A 15,899-nucleotide genomic window follows, 5' to 3' on the forward strand; every position below is an offset into this window, starting at 1 on the left:
TATTTGTAGATGATACTTATCTAAAATAAAAGTAAAGTTTCTCTTTGTTAATATAAATAACAGTACCTACAATTATATTTTATTTATAGTACTGCTTATAAATAGATCACGTATAAAACAATAAAGCGTATCTCCGTTTATTTTTGATTTCTAAGTGATTTTTTACGCACAAATAAAGAACTTTCAAACAAGCAAAAACAAAGTACTTTCGAATAATTTTGAGTTGAAAATATCACCATAATTATGGAGAAATCATCAGTACAACGGTCGAAATAATATGCCGAAAGAAAACGTGGTAATGTACCTCTTAACAATAATTAGAAAACTTTCAAAAGTTAATGAATTTGAGAATGGAGAACTAAACAAAAAGATTCACTTCTGTCGTATGTGCACACACACACACAAATGCAATTTTCACAAACGTCTAGTACTTATACGCAAAAATAAATTAAAATTCTTACGAGGTATAATATTTTATCAAAAGAGCTTTTATTTAATTGAAATCAGAAGCTTTTTAATATCTATTATTTTCAACATGTTTATTGCTAAGGTATATATATAACAAATTTTACTTAGTTTAGTCATCTAAGATTAAAAGAATAGCTGGCAGAAATAAACCTTAATCAAACTATAAGTGTTCGATGATGTACCAGCCACCTTCCTTCTACGATTACATGTAAATCTTACAATGCAGTTCGCCGTATCATAGTTCATCGTTTTGTACTAGATGGCCGTATAGCATCGATATCAAAAAATGACGCGTTGTTCGTGGAGAATTTCACCACGAAGCACGTTGTACGTATGTTACAAAACTATTTAGATGCGACTCTTGTTTGCACACAGTAATGTTAAATTCAATAAGGTCATTAATTTGTTATTGATTGGTATTAAATATCTGATTATATCACTGGCATTATCATTAGATATATATTTTGATAGGTACGAATTGATACTACTTACTAGTATCTACTTGCTAACCTACTTTTGAATCATTCAGAATTATATATAAATATATATATGATATACGATATGATTGTATTTCTAATATATTACATACCTTTTTTTTCTGTATTTTCCATATATGCTGATGGGTTTATGTACGTATTTTGTAAGTGTTAGATATGAATTTGATGTCAATGTTATACGATCTAAATAATTGCATACGTACAATTTTCCGGACACGCCCTTCTATTTACAACTTCATGCTATTCATGAATGTTGCGTTTTTCAGTTTGTTGCTGGCAATATCTCAGGAGATATTATCTAAGGGCATTTGTTATGGAATACAAGCTTTTCTTCCACCATTCAACCCTCGAACGAAGTTGTATAGGAGAGTCCCAGAAAGAATCTTCCAAGATGTTTTTTTTTTCTTTTCAAACATCCACTTTTGTCCTTTATTTTGTGTTTTGACATTTAAAATATTTAAATCAAGTTCTAGAAACCACACAATTGCTGATTTTTGAACTACAAACTTTGTGTACAAGTACAACGTTTTAGTTTCACACTAATTACGGTGTATGGTGTACTCAGTGTTTCCCAAAGTGTGGAATGCGTTCCCCCTGGGGTAGGGGAAGAGTTTGGTGGGGGTACGCGCTGAACCGGGCTTTGGCTGCACCTGGTGCAATAAGCATTGATACAACATCAATACAATATCCATCCTAGAAGGTTTATCGCATACGGAAGAAGAGCAATTGTTGGAATGAGCTTCAGACGGATTCTTGAAAAATAAATAAAAGGCGTGTACTTTAACATCATTCTGGTTGCAAATGCAACATGTGTATCCAGTTTTATCAGAGAAAGTCCTGAAGTACATCTTGCCTTTTCCAACTTCATATATATGTGAAGTTGATTTTAAGCATTTGTAGACATTAAGTCAAAAAAAAGGAACAAGCTTTTGGATGTGAAACCGCATCTCAGATTAAAATTAAGGGAGCCAAATTATGATGATCTGTCTTAACAAAAACAATTTCATTCTTCTCATTGATTATAATGAATGTAACTTTTATTTTATTTATATTTTATTATAAATGAGTTTTATTTTTCGTTTACTATTTTGTTAATGTACTAAAAAAGGAAAAAAATATATTTTGATTGTTAATACAGTATAATTGCATTTTTTGACGAGGGGTACTCATGTTACGAAAATTTACAAGGGGCACACAGATGTCGAAAGTTTGGGAAACACTGGTGTACATAATATGAAAACTCTTCCTATGGTAAAATGAATGATTATAAATATCAGAATGAATTTGATCTGATACTTTTTTTATTTTATACAAAAAAGTGTAGGAAAAATTTTCTTTCAACAATGGAAAGTGGTGTCACAAGAGACGTTCGGTTAATTTTAGTCTTACAAATAGTGACAGAGCCGCTAAATTTACAAAATATTAAAACACAAAAAGCCTTTGATGATTTTCATTTCCGATTGGCATTTTATTTTAATAATACAAGATAAGTTCACGTTTTTTATTTCCCTCCCGTTTGAGATTTGTTTTTTATTTAATATGCAAACAACTAAAACACATACCTACATAATACGAGGTTCTGTGGCTTAAGATCTGATCACACTTTGTATCATCGCAGATCAGCTAAAAGTAATGGCATATAAAATTTTGAGGTACCAATTAAAAATTTCAAGTCGAATGAAAAATTAAGAATCTGACATGTTTGTTCTGTGACAGAACACAAAAAGAATGTCTTGAAACCGCACGAGATGCACGAGAGACTCTAAATGTTAATTATTTTAGGAAATCTGCCTGGTAAGAGGAATAAATAACAAATACGGCTGAGGTAAAGTGACCAAGTGAATGAATTTACTGCAAAAATAATAGCAACAATAGCAATAAAGCTTGTAAAGAATATGAAGATGGCTCATCCATAGTTCTGCAGTAACTATTTTCGAGTAATCACGATTCACGATCCTGGATCATACGACTAAGGAAAATAGAGCTCGTTGATGGTTCAGATTCACTATTTGGGTAATATTAGCCCGTAGCAAGGCCTGCATACAAACGAACCTTAAGTGCGAGTGAGAAAGCATTCGGTACCCTTATATCTCCCCAATATGCGTTAGAGTAAGATACAATTCCTACGGCTGAATTAAATATTTTTATAAACATCGCCAGTAAATATTGATTTGAATGGGTATATTAATCTTAAAACTGCGAGCACGTGTTGCTGAAATTTATTGTTTAATTTAGTAGAAAATAATTATGGTTAACTATGTTGTGTTTAAATTTTGTTGTCGTACTGAGAAGCGACATGATGGTATAACGTTTCATAGTTAGGTTAATAATAAAAAAATTGAGGTTCTACTGTGCGTTATAAGAAGCACGGCTTCATTTTGCCTAACAATAGCCGCTCTCTTTATATTATTACTCTGAGGTTTAAAGAGTATATTTTGTCGGATAAACAAAAAACTGTCATTTATGCTGTCAGTTACTTTTACCTAAATAAGTATCAACGATATAATTAACTCTTGTATAGTTTTTAAGCTTGATTTATTTTCCTTTCAAAATTTGTTGACTGGTGATATATCTAAAATGAAGGTATACTTGCACCAAACATGAAATAAATAATCCCTAGCCAAACTTATTAATCTTCAATGCGGGATGACATGATATGCCGCGGAGAAGAAGACATAGGTGAAGAGATTATATAGGCATATTCCAATTAACATTAAATAGATTGGCGTCGTTCTGTTACCAGGTATGTTGGTGGCGAATTGAATGCGTGCTACAATGCTGTGGACAGACATGTAGCTGCAGGAAAGGGGGGAAGAGTTGCTCTGGTCCATGACAGTCCTCTCACACACGTCGTCAGACGTGTCACCTACTCCGACTTGCTCGATCAGGTAAGACCATTCATTTACAATATTATTTCTTATATATATACTTATATACGTTTTCGGACGAAGTGAAATGGAGTAATTTCGTGACAAAATCTGAAACACATGAGATTGATTGTAAGGAATTATCTGAAAAGAGGTCTCATCTGACAAGGAAAAGATGTGTGTTCGAATTCGAATCGGTGTTTGTCCAAAGTTTTAACTAATGTGTATGATTCCAAATGATGTATAACCTGTATAATATTATACAATTGTGACACTATAGATAACATAAATGGTCAGATACCAGCCTGCAACATGGAGAAAGTAAGAGAGACCTCGCGCCCTAAGTGATTTCGGGCGCCATAATGAAATAAGTAATGAAATAAGAAATGTGTTTATTTTTAAATTAAATCATTAATTTGGTTATAATACATAATGCAGAGTGATTATGCACCAATCAAAGAATCCCTGAGAAAATTCAACGGCATTATTCAAGAACATCTTCGACGTGTTTCTAATAAAGATTTAAGATATTCAGAAAAACATGTGCTCATTGACACCACGAAAGATGGAGTATGAAACATTATTGTTATGTGAATAAAAATATGCTATCCAGCAATGTTCCGTTATTAAATATAAATTAAGTTAAGAAATTAAGATTTGATAAACAAAAATTGACTCATTATGATTTTTCCGATAAAATGGCAAGTCGTTTAATTATTTATGTATTATAGAATTAACTATCTAGTACATTGTTAAAATCTATAGTATTTTAAAGTAAATTATTTCCATAAATGTTTATTCGATTTTATCACAAAGTTTCTGAGTATTTTTACAGAAGGAAAACTTTCTACATCGGTTGGTATCATGAAATCAAAACCTTAAATTGTGGGTTGTTTTCGTATAGAGCTAGGCGTTCATGCAATATCAATACCGATTAATCTTGCTACTACTAATAAATACAAAGATGTAAAATGATTCACTTATTCAGTTTTCGAGTGCCACTTCTAATCACTGGGTAGCTCTTGTTATAATGTCGGTACATACATATTCATATAAAAAACCTAGTTATCTGGAAATATAACACGCATATCATTTAAAATGTTGTAAGTTTTTTCTACAAAGCTACCATTTGCTAATAATTTGCCGCGATGTTAAGATTCACACTTATTTAAAATTGACATAATCCTACGTTTGCAATACTTTTGCAGTGTAAATATATTATAAACAAATTAATGCAGACAAATAAAACCCACAAAATATAAGGTACTCTTACGTCTAGCCATAGTTTTAATTATTAAGAATATTCATGAATGTATTACGTATTAAGGTTCTTTATTAGTATGTTTCTATTAATATCTCTTTCTTTAGACGTATTTATGAGAAAAATACGGTTTCATTCCAAGAAAATAAAAATGCTATTTGAAAACCCCAATCAGACTTTTAATCAATTTATTAATTTTAGAATCCGTTCAACTTCTAGAAAATAAGTGTACCATTTATTTTCAATTTACTTACAAAGTAATTTACTTATAACGACAGTTTGCATAACGTTCTTTGTAGTAGTTATTTTTGACATCATTCCAGCGATGCAATTTATTATGAACAATGGAATTGAATTATGTTTAACACAAGACTATTTCAGGAAATAGGATAAAATTACATTTAATTAATATATTATAATAACAATTCCAATTTACTTTCATATCCGATTGGTTAGGTTAGGTTAGGTTAGGCCAGACGATTGTAATAAGAAATGAATTATAAATTTATAATTTAATTATACTATTTAATAAACTGTATAAATGTTAATTAACATATTGTCGTAAAGGCGTAGAATTTCGATTAAGTAAACTATATACAGAGTAATAGAGGAGTAAAACACATTTTTATTTTATACAATAATCGATGTATCTTAAATAAAAAGATAAAACGCAAAGTATGTTCATTTTATATTTATACCCATGTGTCTAAATGAAAATAATAGAAAGAATTATTATATTGATACATTTCCGAATAATGGTTTAATGAAGGTAGTTTATAATATAAAATTATAAGATCTACTGTCAATCGTTGAGAGTTTAATCATAAGGTTAGGTTTATGGATGACGTCATGAGAGTACAGGAAAATTTGGATGTGCAGATCGCATGGTAGCAGAGTGAGTCTAATTATAATTATTGAAGATGTAGGCGTCTCCATCGTAGGCTACAAAGAAAATGTCTTTATAAAACTTATGTGGTTGTTATAGACGTACCGCAAGTTTTGATAATTTTGACAGAAAATATGAAATTTTGGGAGGAACACTGATGTGATACAACGTACGTGAACAAAGTCAATAAACACAATTAATAGCCCACCTACTTCCTGCGCGAGGAATGAAATCGCATCTGCGCAGATTAATGGTAGACTAAATTTAGTTATAAAAAGCGTAACACAGTTAATAATATAAACTAGTATACTAGTACACACACGATGGCCGCGTGGCTTAAGCGCCGGTCTATAGTGTCGAGGGTCCCAGGTTCGAATCCTGGGTCTCGCAAGTACACGTATTGTTTTTCAACTTATGTATGAGTCAGAGTATGGACCTAATAGGTTGAGCAAGTGGCTGACATCCATTTCTCGTAAAAATAAAAAATCTGTTAATACAAACCTCCACTCTGTGGAGGTCCATATGATCCTATTAGGATCGGACGTGGTCGAAAGAAAAAAAGAATATTAAAAAGAACATTGTTTCTTCCAGGTTTCCCATTTGGCTGGCGCCCTTGCACTTCTAGGGGTAAGAAAGGGGGACAGGGTTCTCATATACATGCCGTTGATTCCTGAAGCTATTATGGCAATGCTGGCCACCGTGAGACTTGGCGGCGTTCATTCCGTTGTATTTGGAGGTAATAATATTCATCTTCTTTTTATGGTTTATTTCATAAAGCCTCATATTTTTTCTCGCTTAATACCTACGTAGACACGATAGCTAAGAAGTGGTCGTTAAAAACGTAATTCAAAAAAGATATATACATAAAAATATGGTTTTAAATAATTATTATTTGTCAATGGCACACTGTTTAAAAAAACAGTAAGTATAAATTATGCATAAGCGACTTGTTTTTAGCCATTATGTCAAATATGCTTTGCTGCTATAATCACGCGAATGGTCACTTTCATCTCGCATTAAGTTTAGTCAATTTCTGAAACATCGTAATTACTAATTACATATAATATGAGATTATATAACGCATCTTATATAATTAGAATACAATCTCTCGTGAATAATTAACATGAATCAATATTGAAATATTAATAAATAATATGTTTATTTCATCATTATATGGTTATAATAAAATCATTCATATGAAGGAGTGGAGGATATAGCTTTCTTGTCCCCCTCATTGGGTCCGCATATTATGTTCTACGGTCGTAGAAGCGTAGAGTCTAATCGATGCTATATCTTTGATTTTTCTCGATAACTATAGAGTAATCGATTGAAAAATATATATGTAATATATATTATCTTATATAAAGTATATTCGGCTACGTGGCGTAGAATTTTTGGGTATAATAATGTTATAATAATATTACCTACTTAGTTCTTACTTACATAGTATTTTATATGCTAAGATTACACAATATAAGCAATATCTGATAATGGGGCATTCAAGACATGAAATCATTTTTCATATTTGAAGCGTGTATTACAAAAACAACATATGTAAATTTTTTCATATTTGAGATTAATATGGCATGTTGTTTCTTTAAAACGTTGTCTACGTGCTCTAATTTACAGTTCTTTCAAAAACAGCACATAGCACGAGTTAAAAGGTTTTTAATCCAGCAAAAAAATCATTTGTAACTACAAATACATCATAATATATAAGTCAAATGACATCTGTCTATTACACATTGTTCTGATTATTATTTCTCATTGAAAAATAAGCAGATGTTGTGTAGTAAGTACCACAGAAAAAAATCATAATTCACAAGGAAGTGATTCTATTAAGTTTTTTGCTCTCCTGTAAAATTCTTCAGTTCTGACATAAATTATGTTGGTATTGTAATCCAACCTTCATTTTTTAAATAGCCTTTTTTCCAAAATACATTATATTTCGTTGCAAATTGGGGTAGGTACTTAATCATCGTTTTATCCCAGTTATATGATGAGAAAATAAATTTATACATATTGACTTGGATTGTATGAAATAAAAACCTTTTTTGAAAAAAAACAATAAATAGAAAAAGTCACCATAGCGGATTTTGTGACTCGGTGACTCAATTGTTTATGTTTCAGGTTTTGCAGCGAGAGAATTGTGTGCTAGAATTGAACATGCTCAGCCAAAAGTAATAATTGCAGCCAGTTGCGGAGTCGAGCCCAATAAAGTAGTTAAGTAAGTGTATTATTTTTCCACTAATTTACATGTTGGGACACTGATAAAATGTATTTATATATATTGTTAACCTTTCCTGTTATGTAATGATGTCAGGTAACACAGTTTCTACGATATTTTATATTTCGATTGACATACGTAGGGATTGCAATACCGGTATTTCAAAACCGGTATTCCAGTATTATTTATCAATACAGAAATACCGGTTTTAAAAATCCAAAATACCGGAATTTTCGGTATTAAGAAATCACACTCGTTTACGTTTTTGAAAATGAATTATAAGTTATGTGCTGCTAAAATGCAAATATATTGAGTGGCCAACAGAGGTGAAAAAATAATAAAACAAATTTCATTAAATATTATATATATAAGTAATTGTCGCGATGAATTATAATATTATTTCGAAATAGAAAACATCCGTGACAAAAATGTTCAATCATTCTATAATTATTGATGACTGTACAAGCGTTGAATTTAAGAAGCTTTTCCTGCAGCCGGACATTTTCATTCGGTATTGCAATCCCTACATACGTTATTCATATTTATTTATAGATAAAAAAAATATTTAAAAATTATATCGATATGTTGTCAAAACTAGAATTACCATTTAAACATACTGTCTTATTGTGGCAGTATAGGAAGGAACGAAATAGCTTAGCACAGTAAAATAAAGAGTAATATGGAATTATTGTACGAGAGTCGATAGTAGATGAATAGAAAAGAGTTTGAATTTTTCAATTGACCGAACATTTTTTTATAATGACAATGGATATGGATTATACAATCAATTATAAAAAAATGGTGTATTCTCTATGTCAGAAGCATTGAATATAGGTACCTACCGACTTATTATGGATATAATATAAATTGCGCTCTTCTGTTACGCTTTTGTCATTAGAGTTTCATTTCCTCGTAGTAAAATGCATAAAATACTGGTTAAAGTACTCTATTGAGTATTATGGCCTGTAGTATGTAGTGTTAAAAAGAAATACATAAAGAATCCATCTACATAGGCATAGAAGAAGGATTTTCTTCTACATTTTAATTGTTTGGTAAGTCATATAGGTACATATTTTCAGTAGATTTATTTAGTTTTCTTATGTTTTTTAGATACAAGGATATCTTGAACGACGCCCTCGCAGCATCGACCCACAAGCCAAATAAATGCATAATGTACCAGCGGCGGGCGGTACAGATCTGTGAATTGGATCCCGAAATGGACTTAGACTGGAATGAAGCCATCGAACTGACTGATCCTCATCCGTGCGTCTCCGTCGAGGCCAATGAACCTCTATATATTTTGTACACTTCTGGCACAACCGGTAAATGATTTTCGACAACCATTTGTATCAGCAGAAATTTAATGGTGAATGAAGATCACTCCAGTAGTTTAATAAGTCATTGCTCTTTTATATGATTGGGCCCGTGTCCAGAAATTTGTACGTATGTAGTTCGCCGAATCACACTTCACCGTGAAATGTTGTATCGGAAATATATGGTCGTATATTAAAGACCGTCTATTACTGAGATAAAATTCATGTCTAAATAAAACACGGTTCTTGTCGGTTTACAGGAAACACGGCAAACAAATTTTGAAAATAGCCGATATACTGGATTATTGGTTAGGTTAGGTTAGGTTTTCATTATTTAATTCGTGAATTTTGCTAAAATCATAGATGGCCGTATAGTATACGGTCAACTCTTTCGGATGAGAAAGCTCACGGCAAACTGTGTTACGGTGAAATCTAATACGTACAATTTACATGTAACCGATTGGACCATTGAAAATACATAAACTTGTGAACTTAGAAAGACATCAAAATTAAATTTGGAGAAATCTTAACGGAATCCATGAATCAAATTAGTAATATTGATCTATATTATAAACGGGGTAGCTATTATTCACACTTATTGAGAACATCTGAGATACAGTAGTAATTAGGTATCAACTGCAAGGATAGTGCTTGAGTTGGTATGTAATTGATTGGAGACAGCTTCAAATCTCACTATGTCTAAAAAATGTGTGTAATTTTGGAATTTGTTATATTTTTGAGGTTTTACAAGCCATGTATCTAATAAATGCATGTATATCTCAATTCATAACAATATAGTAAGGACCTACTTAGTATACATGATAAGCGACATTGGATTGTGAATCTCCTGTATGCAGGGACTGTCATCTACAGGTTTTAAATTTCTTTTTAAAGTAAATACAAAAACAATGAGAGATTTCCAGTCACTGGGAATATAAATATGAATAAAAGCTTCATGTGATAATCACTGTGAGAGCAGGGCTGGATTCGCCATTATTCAAAATATGCACATGCTTAAAGGTTTAGAAGTGAGATGGAATAAGGAACAGGCAGGGTTGGTTGACTACAAAATGAATAACTCAGAATTTGGTGCGTAAATGAAATGAACCCTGGTTTTGTTATCTCCTTCCAAATAAATATTAATTTAATTATTACAGATAAGTTAACAGATTATAATTTATATGGGTGAAATCACGATTATGCGTTCTGGTGGATTACGAAATCGATCGGGCAAAGCGGAACGATAACGTTACGGTTAAATCTTTGATAACTGAATGACCATGTTGCTTTCTTCTACCCAGTGTTTTATATTGATTCGATACAATAGAAAATGTTGCAATCAACTACTTGAATATTTTTGATAATCGTGTTTATGAGGTTTATTGTGCAATGCATGACTCGTTTCGTAAATTGTAAACAATTGATTTTAATTTGAACAATTATGCAGTTTTTAATAATTGTTTTTAATAATTTCATACGAACAACTTGTGTGCATATCATGGTAAACTTACATAGCATTATTTCTTAATTTGCGATATTATTGATTGATTGAATTATTATATTATTTTGCTAAATTAGCTTTCTGTTGAAATTTTATTGACTCAGATAAATCGCTTGTTTTGTAATTTTAACAATATTATGTTGCAAGATACACTGTAGTTATAAATTAATGGTTTCCTGCCAAGTCATGCTGGATGGTAGGGTATTCACCCTACAAAGGCATCAAAGGGATGGGGGTACGGCATACATTTTTCATTGCCGGATTTACTTTGGAACATATTGTGCAAAACTGCAATTAATAATAAGGGTTGTATAATTTTTATAAAAATATGTTTAGCATTTTATAATATATTTTGGCAAATCAACTTTTGTCGGAAAACGATTGAATCTAGATTGTACACATTCATTTTTTTCGGTTTACTCTTGTTTATATTTTGAATTGGGGGGAGGGGAATCAACATCTTTTAAGTTCCTAAGGCATCTCAATCTCTTAAACTGGTCCTGCTGTAGAGCTACAAAATACCCCACACAAGTTTCAAATAGAAAAGAGAGTTTTATCGTGTTATGATTTTAAAATTGTCACGTAACATGTAACATAATAATATTGACCATCTCGGCTCAGTGATGTCACGTAACTTTTTTTTTCTTTTTCTTTTTCGACCATGTCCGATCCTGATAGGATCATATGGGCCTCCATGGAGTGGAGGTTTGTCACGTAACTAGCCAAATAAAATGTAAATCAGCAAGTGCATAATTTGCGTCCGTGCGATATTTTTGGTAGAAAAAAATATCTGTTTGTCGCATGTTACAAATTTCAGTCGACATGGGCCGCAGCAGAATAGAAAAATGTTGCATCAATGTGTGCAGTTGCTGTTTTACATTATATTTGGCTAGTCGCGTGACGTCACTGAGCCGGCATGGTTCTGTTTGTGTGCGCGGAAGAGAGTTGCAACATTGGTGGCGGTTTTGATTTAAGACTGATTGACTAGTCGAATCGATTTTATATGTGCTACCGGGCTTAACCCAATCATTTGTTTAGTGATAAGTATTATACGTAGCTTGTTTTGGTACATGCTTTTTTTTACATTATATAATTTCGTTTTTTGAGACTAAAAAATATTTATAGCAGATTTCGATTACAGTAATTCCCCCATAATTGTTGTAACAAGTTGACTTCTTACATGGAGCCCATTGAGTATTACTGTCGCTTGTCTGTCTTCATGCTTTTTATCACAAGTATACTTATTGCAATGACGATAAAAAATAATGGTTTCCGATAATAATGAATGTTAAAACCTTGTTTGTTTCCAGATGCTCCAAAGGGAATACAGCGTCCCGTTGGCGGCCACATAGCAACACTGGCTTGGTCTATGAGCGCCATCTATGCCATGAGGGATGGAGACGTGTGGTGGGCAGCATCAGATCTCGGCTGGGTGGTGGGCCACTCGTACATTTGCTACGGACCTTTACTTTATGGGATTACGTCTGTCATGTACGAAGGAAAGCCTGACAGGACGCCGGATCCTGGACAGTACTTTAGGTGGGTGGTTAGGAACTTATTATTTCATGAACATTGTAGCATTTAAACTACCGTTTATGAATTTAGGTATAATTATGGGGTTGTATAATAGATATAGCCTTATTTTACATATATTAACGGACATAAGTGGTAAGGAATCAAATTCTAAACAAAGTAAAAAATACTACCTATATTTATGTGGGGGTGGAAGAAATGCTATGTCTTATTTCAAGCAGTCCAGCCTCCTTGGAACTTCCATCCTTAAGACGTCATGGCCTGCCCAACGGAGTCGCCATATTTTCATATATGTGATGACATGGAGAGCATGTCATATACGGCTTCAAAGATTCTTAAGAATATTTATCTTTTATAGACACCGTCCCAGCACTCAGCGGTCTCATCCTTTTTAATGAGGTCCAACGCATGCCCGTCGATTGAAAATAAGGCAGCTTTTAGTATGCTAATTGCACTGACTGGCAGAGTAGTATGATTAGTAATATTGTCAGTTATGAAAAAATAGAACCATGGTGTATTCCGACAGTCTCAGCATTTACGGCTCTCGGAATTAGTTTAAATTTTATGCTCAAATATTTCGTAGTATTTCTGAATATAAACACTTAGTAGGTATATAATATTATTATTATTTAATATATTTAGTTTAATCTGTGGTCCAACAATTGGTCCGGTATGTCAGTATTAGGCATTAGCCCAATATTATGAGGTTTGTTGGGCTTTATTTTATTATTCATAGAAGGTGGTCTTGATCTGAAGTGTTTCTGTAGACAGTGTAAAATGTAGTAGGAGTTCTATTATTATATAAAATGTAATAATATGATGCCAATGCCTTCGGAAAAAAACATAATGGCGCGTTGTTTGGTACTGCCAGCGAAATGCGATATTTTTCATTGATTCTTTGAAGTTCAAACAGTACGTTTTATTCGTATTTATTTTGACGTTTCACTGAAGATGCAAATAAGAAATATTATAATATGAGAACGTGAATATTATAAGGCAGGTGTTCCCAACTGATCGATCGCGAATCAAATAACCAAGTCAACGTAAAGATTTACATAGTTTCAATTATAAGTAATAATATAAATTTTGGTGTGGTCCACGAATATTATACTAAGAATTGTATTATTTTCGTTAACGATCTCGAATATATTTTTAAAAAATCACCTGTAGCCTAGTTCTAGTCTAAAAATTAAAATTAAACTCTATAAGATACTTCGGAGTGAAAAATGGTAATATTACATATTAGTTTTCAATAGGTATTAAGGACGCCTAAACCAAAGAGCGTCCCAGGTTTTTGATAAATTTTGTTATTATTCATTTCAGATAAGTTAATTATTACAAAAATGTTTACAACAGTGCATGATATTATTTGATATTTAAGAATAATCATTCATTAACTAATACGGCTTTATCGAATCTATCGTATTATAATATAATATTTATAGTAATACTAGCTGACCCGGCAAACGTTGTTCTGCCATATAAATTATTTCTAGTAAATATTTTGGTTGTTAAATAAAAAATAACGAAAGTATCGTAAGTGTGTGGGGATGGGATATATGACATAAAGAGGAATAGAGCGTTGTAGACGATGACCGCCGATAAAAACAAAAAAACATCAACCATTCATTTTTTCAATTCAAAATGAGTAATGATGTTCATAATGAATGAATTACCTGTGACAGGATCTCGTTGTTTAATGTTTATGCAATATCCGTCTTGTCCCTTCTAGAAAATTAGCGGATATTGGAGAGCGTCGTATGAACGGTGTGTGTCAGCGATGAACTCCAGATTATTGTTTCTTCTTCGAATCACGATTTCTCGCGTCGATGTGCGGTCGCCAACCATGATTCCAGCAATGTCGTCAACAACAGGCGCATTGAATCGACGCACGTGCTCTCCAGCTAGTGTTTTATCAGGATTGATGACAATAGCGTGATTGTCACTTTGCAATTCGTGCATGTGTGCTTTGAAGATTTTCAATAATTCATTGTGCTCATTCAACAGGGCGTCCAGTTCGCCGACGATGTGCTTGGCATTAGGCAAATTGAGGCTATTGTAGCCGCAACGTGCATCCACATGATTGATGTCCACACCGCCCATGAAGTAGATTTGTAAAAATTTATGTGGTTCGTTTGACATTGGCAGCAATGAGCCTACTTTGTGGTATACTTGGCCTTTGATTTTGAACGTAGAATGGAATTGTTGACCATTTGCCGCAGTATTGTGAACTATTTCTGTTGCACCGAACGAAGTCATTTGGAAGCATGAATTGAATGTGCGAATGGACTTCAGGAACAGGTTTGAATCTGGAACCGTGCCGATGAGCAAGCCGTTCAATGGTTCTGGTAGTATCTCAATTTCTGCTAGTTGCACTTTTCCTGATGCGCAACACATCCCGGCTGACTCATGTTTGAATTTGAGCGCATGACAATGGGGACATTCTTTGTCCATAGCACCAATCAGCACTTTTGGATGAGCGGAATATTCAATATCTGGCTCGTACTCGAATGCAAGACGAAGGAACGAAGCGGATGTAAATGTTCGATGTACTTGTTGGCGTTGTCGGCCATTTGATCTGCATATTGTGTTAACTACGAACCGGCGCGCTTGGCTCCGTTCCAATTGTCGTTGTTGATTTCGTTCAGATCGTGCCTCTTGTGATTGGGATGCACGCAATTGCGACATGCTTACACGCACGTTTTTGTTATCTTGTTGGATTTGTTCGTCTGTTCTTTCTGCTCTACTATTTCGCATGTTTGTTGCTTTATTCGTTCGACGGCCCAAATAGCCCCCTTGCGTCTTGCTGGCATTGTGCACTGTAATACACGCACATAAAAATAGATAAATTAAAATAAATCGTACAAAATTTTGCACGCACTGCGTTGTGATATGCCGAATGAAATGTCAAAATGACGCGACGCTTCTCTTGAATTCTTCTCGGACGTAGCGCCATCTGTCATTCAACAACATAAATAATTTCGTTTTGTTTGAAATACGAACGACGGTTAAATTTGTTCATACAAAAATAATAAAATCGCGATTAAAAAATGGGAGGGTAGGGGTAGGAAGGTGAAAATTTGGGGTTATAGGTATTTTTTTATGCTAAATAATAAAAAAAATACAAAATAAAAATTGTCAAAAAAATAAAAGAAAATTTTTCTGGATAGAGATACCCTAATCATTTAGCGGTATGAAATATACTTGTTGACCTATTCTCATACCTAACAAATATACATAAAAAATTCATAAAAATCGGTCGAGCCATTTCGGAGGAGTTCGACCACAAACATCGTGACACGAGATTTTTATATATATAGAGATTATTTGTATTTCGGCGTATTTG

At 32.9% G+C, this 15,899-nt stretch overlaps 1 protein-coding gene across 1 annotated transcript in view; it reads left to right on the top strand.

Moving 5' to 3' along the window:
• Positions 1 to 15,899, top strand: part of LOC147065417 (acyl-CoA synthetase short-chain family member 3, mitochondrial) — a 57,283-nt gene that overhangs the window by 21,490 nt on the left and 19,894 nt on the right. Inside the window, exons 3-7 of the mRNA XM_085957144.1 lie at positions 3,709 to 3,853; positions 6,571 to 6,715; positions 8,110 to 8,206; positions 9,317 to 9,528; positions 12,331 to 12,559. Coding sequence (XP_085813270.1) covers positions 3,709 to 3,853; positions 6,571 to 6,715; positions 8,110 to 8,206; positions 9,317 to 9,528; positions 12,331 to 12,559 — 828 coding nt within the window. The remainder of the gene's footprint in view (positions 1 to 3,708; positions 3,854 to 6,570; positions 6,716 to 8,109; positions 8,207 to 9,316; positions 9,529 to 12,330; positions 12,560 to 15,899) is intronic.

Source organism: Rhyacophila brunnea, unplaced genomic scaffold (assembly GCF_057557595.1).
Source record: "Rhyacophila brunnea isolate RB1 unplaced genomic scaffold, BYU_Rbru_1.0 scaffold_6, whole genome shotgun sequence".
Classification (NCBI taxonomy): domain Eukaryota; kingdom Metazoa; phylum Arthropoda; class Insecta; order Trichoptera; family Rhyacophilidae; genus Rhyacophila; species Rhyacophila brunnea.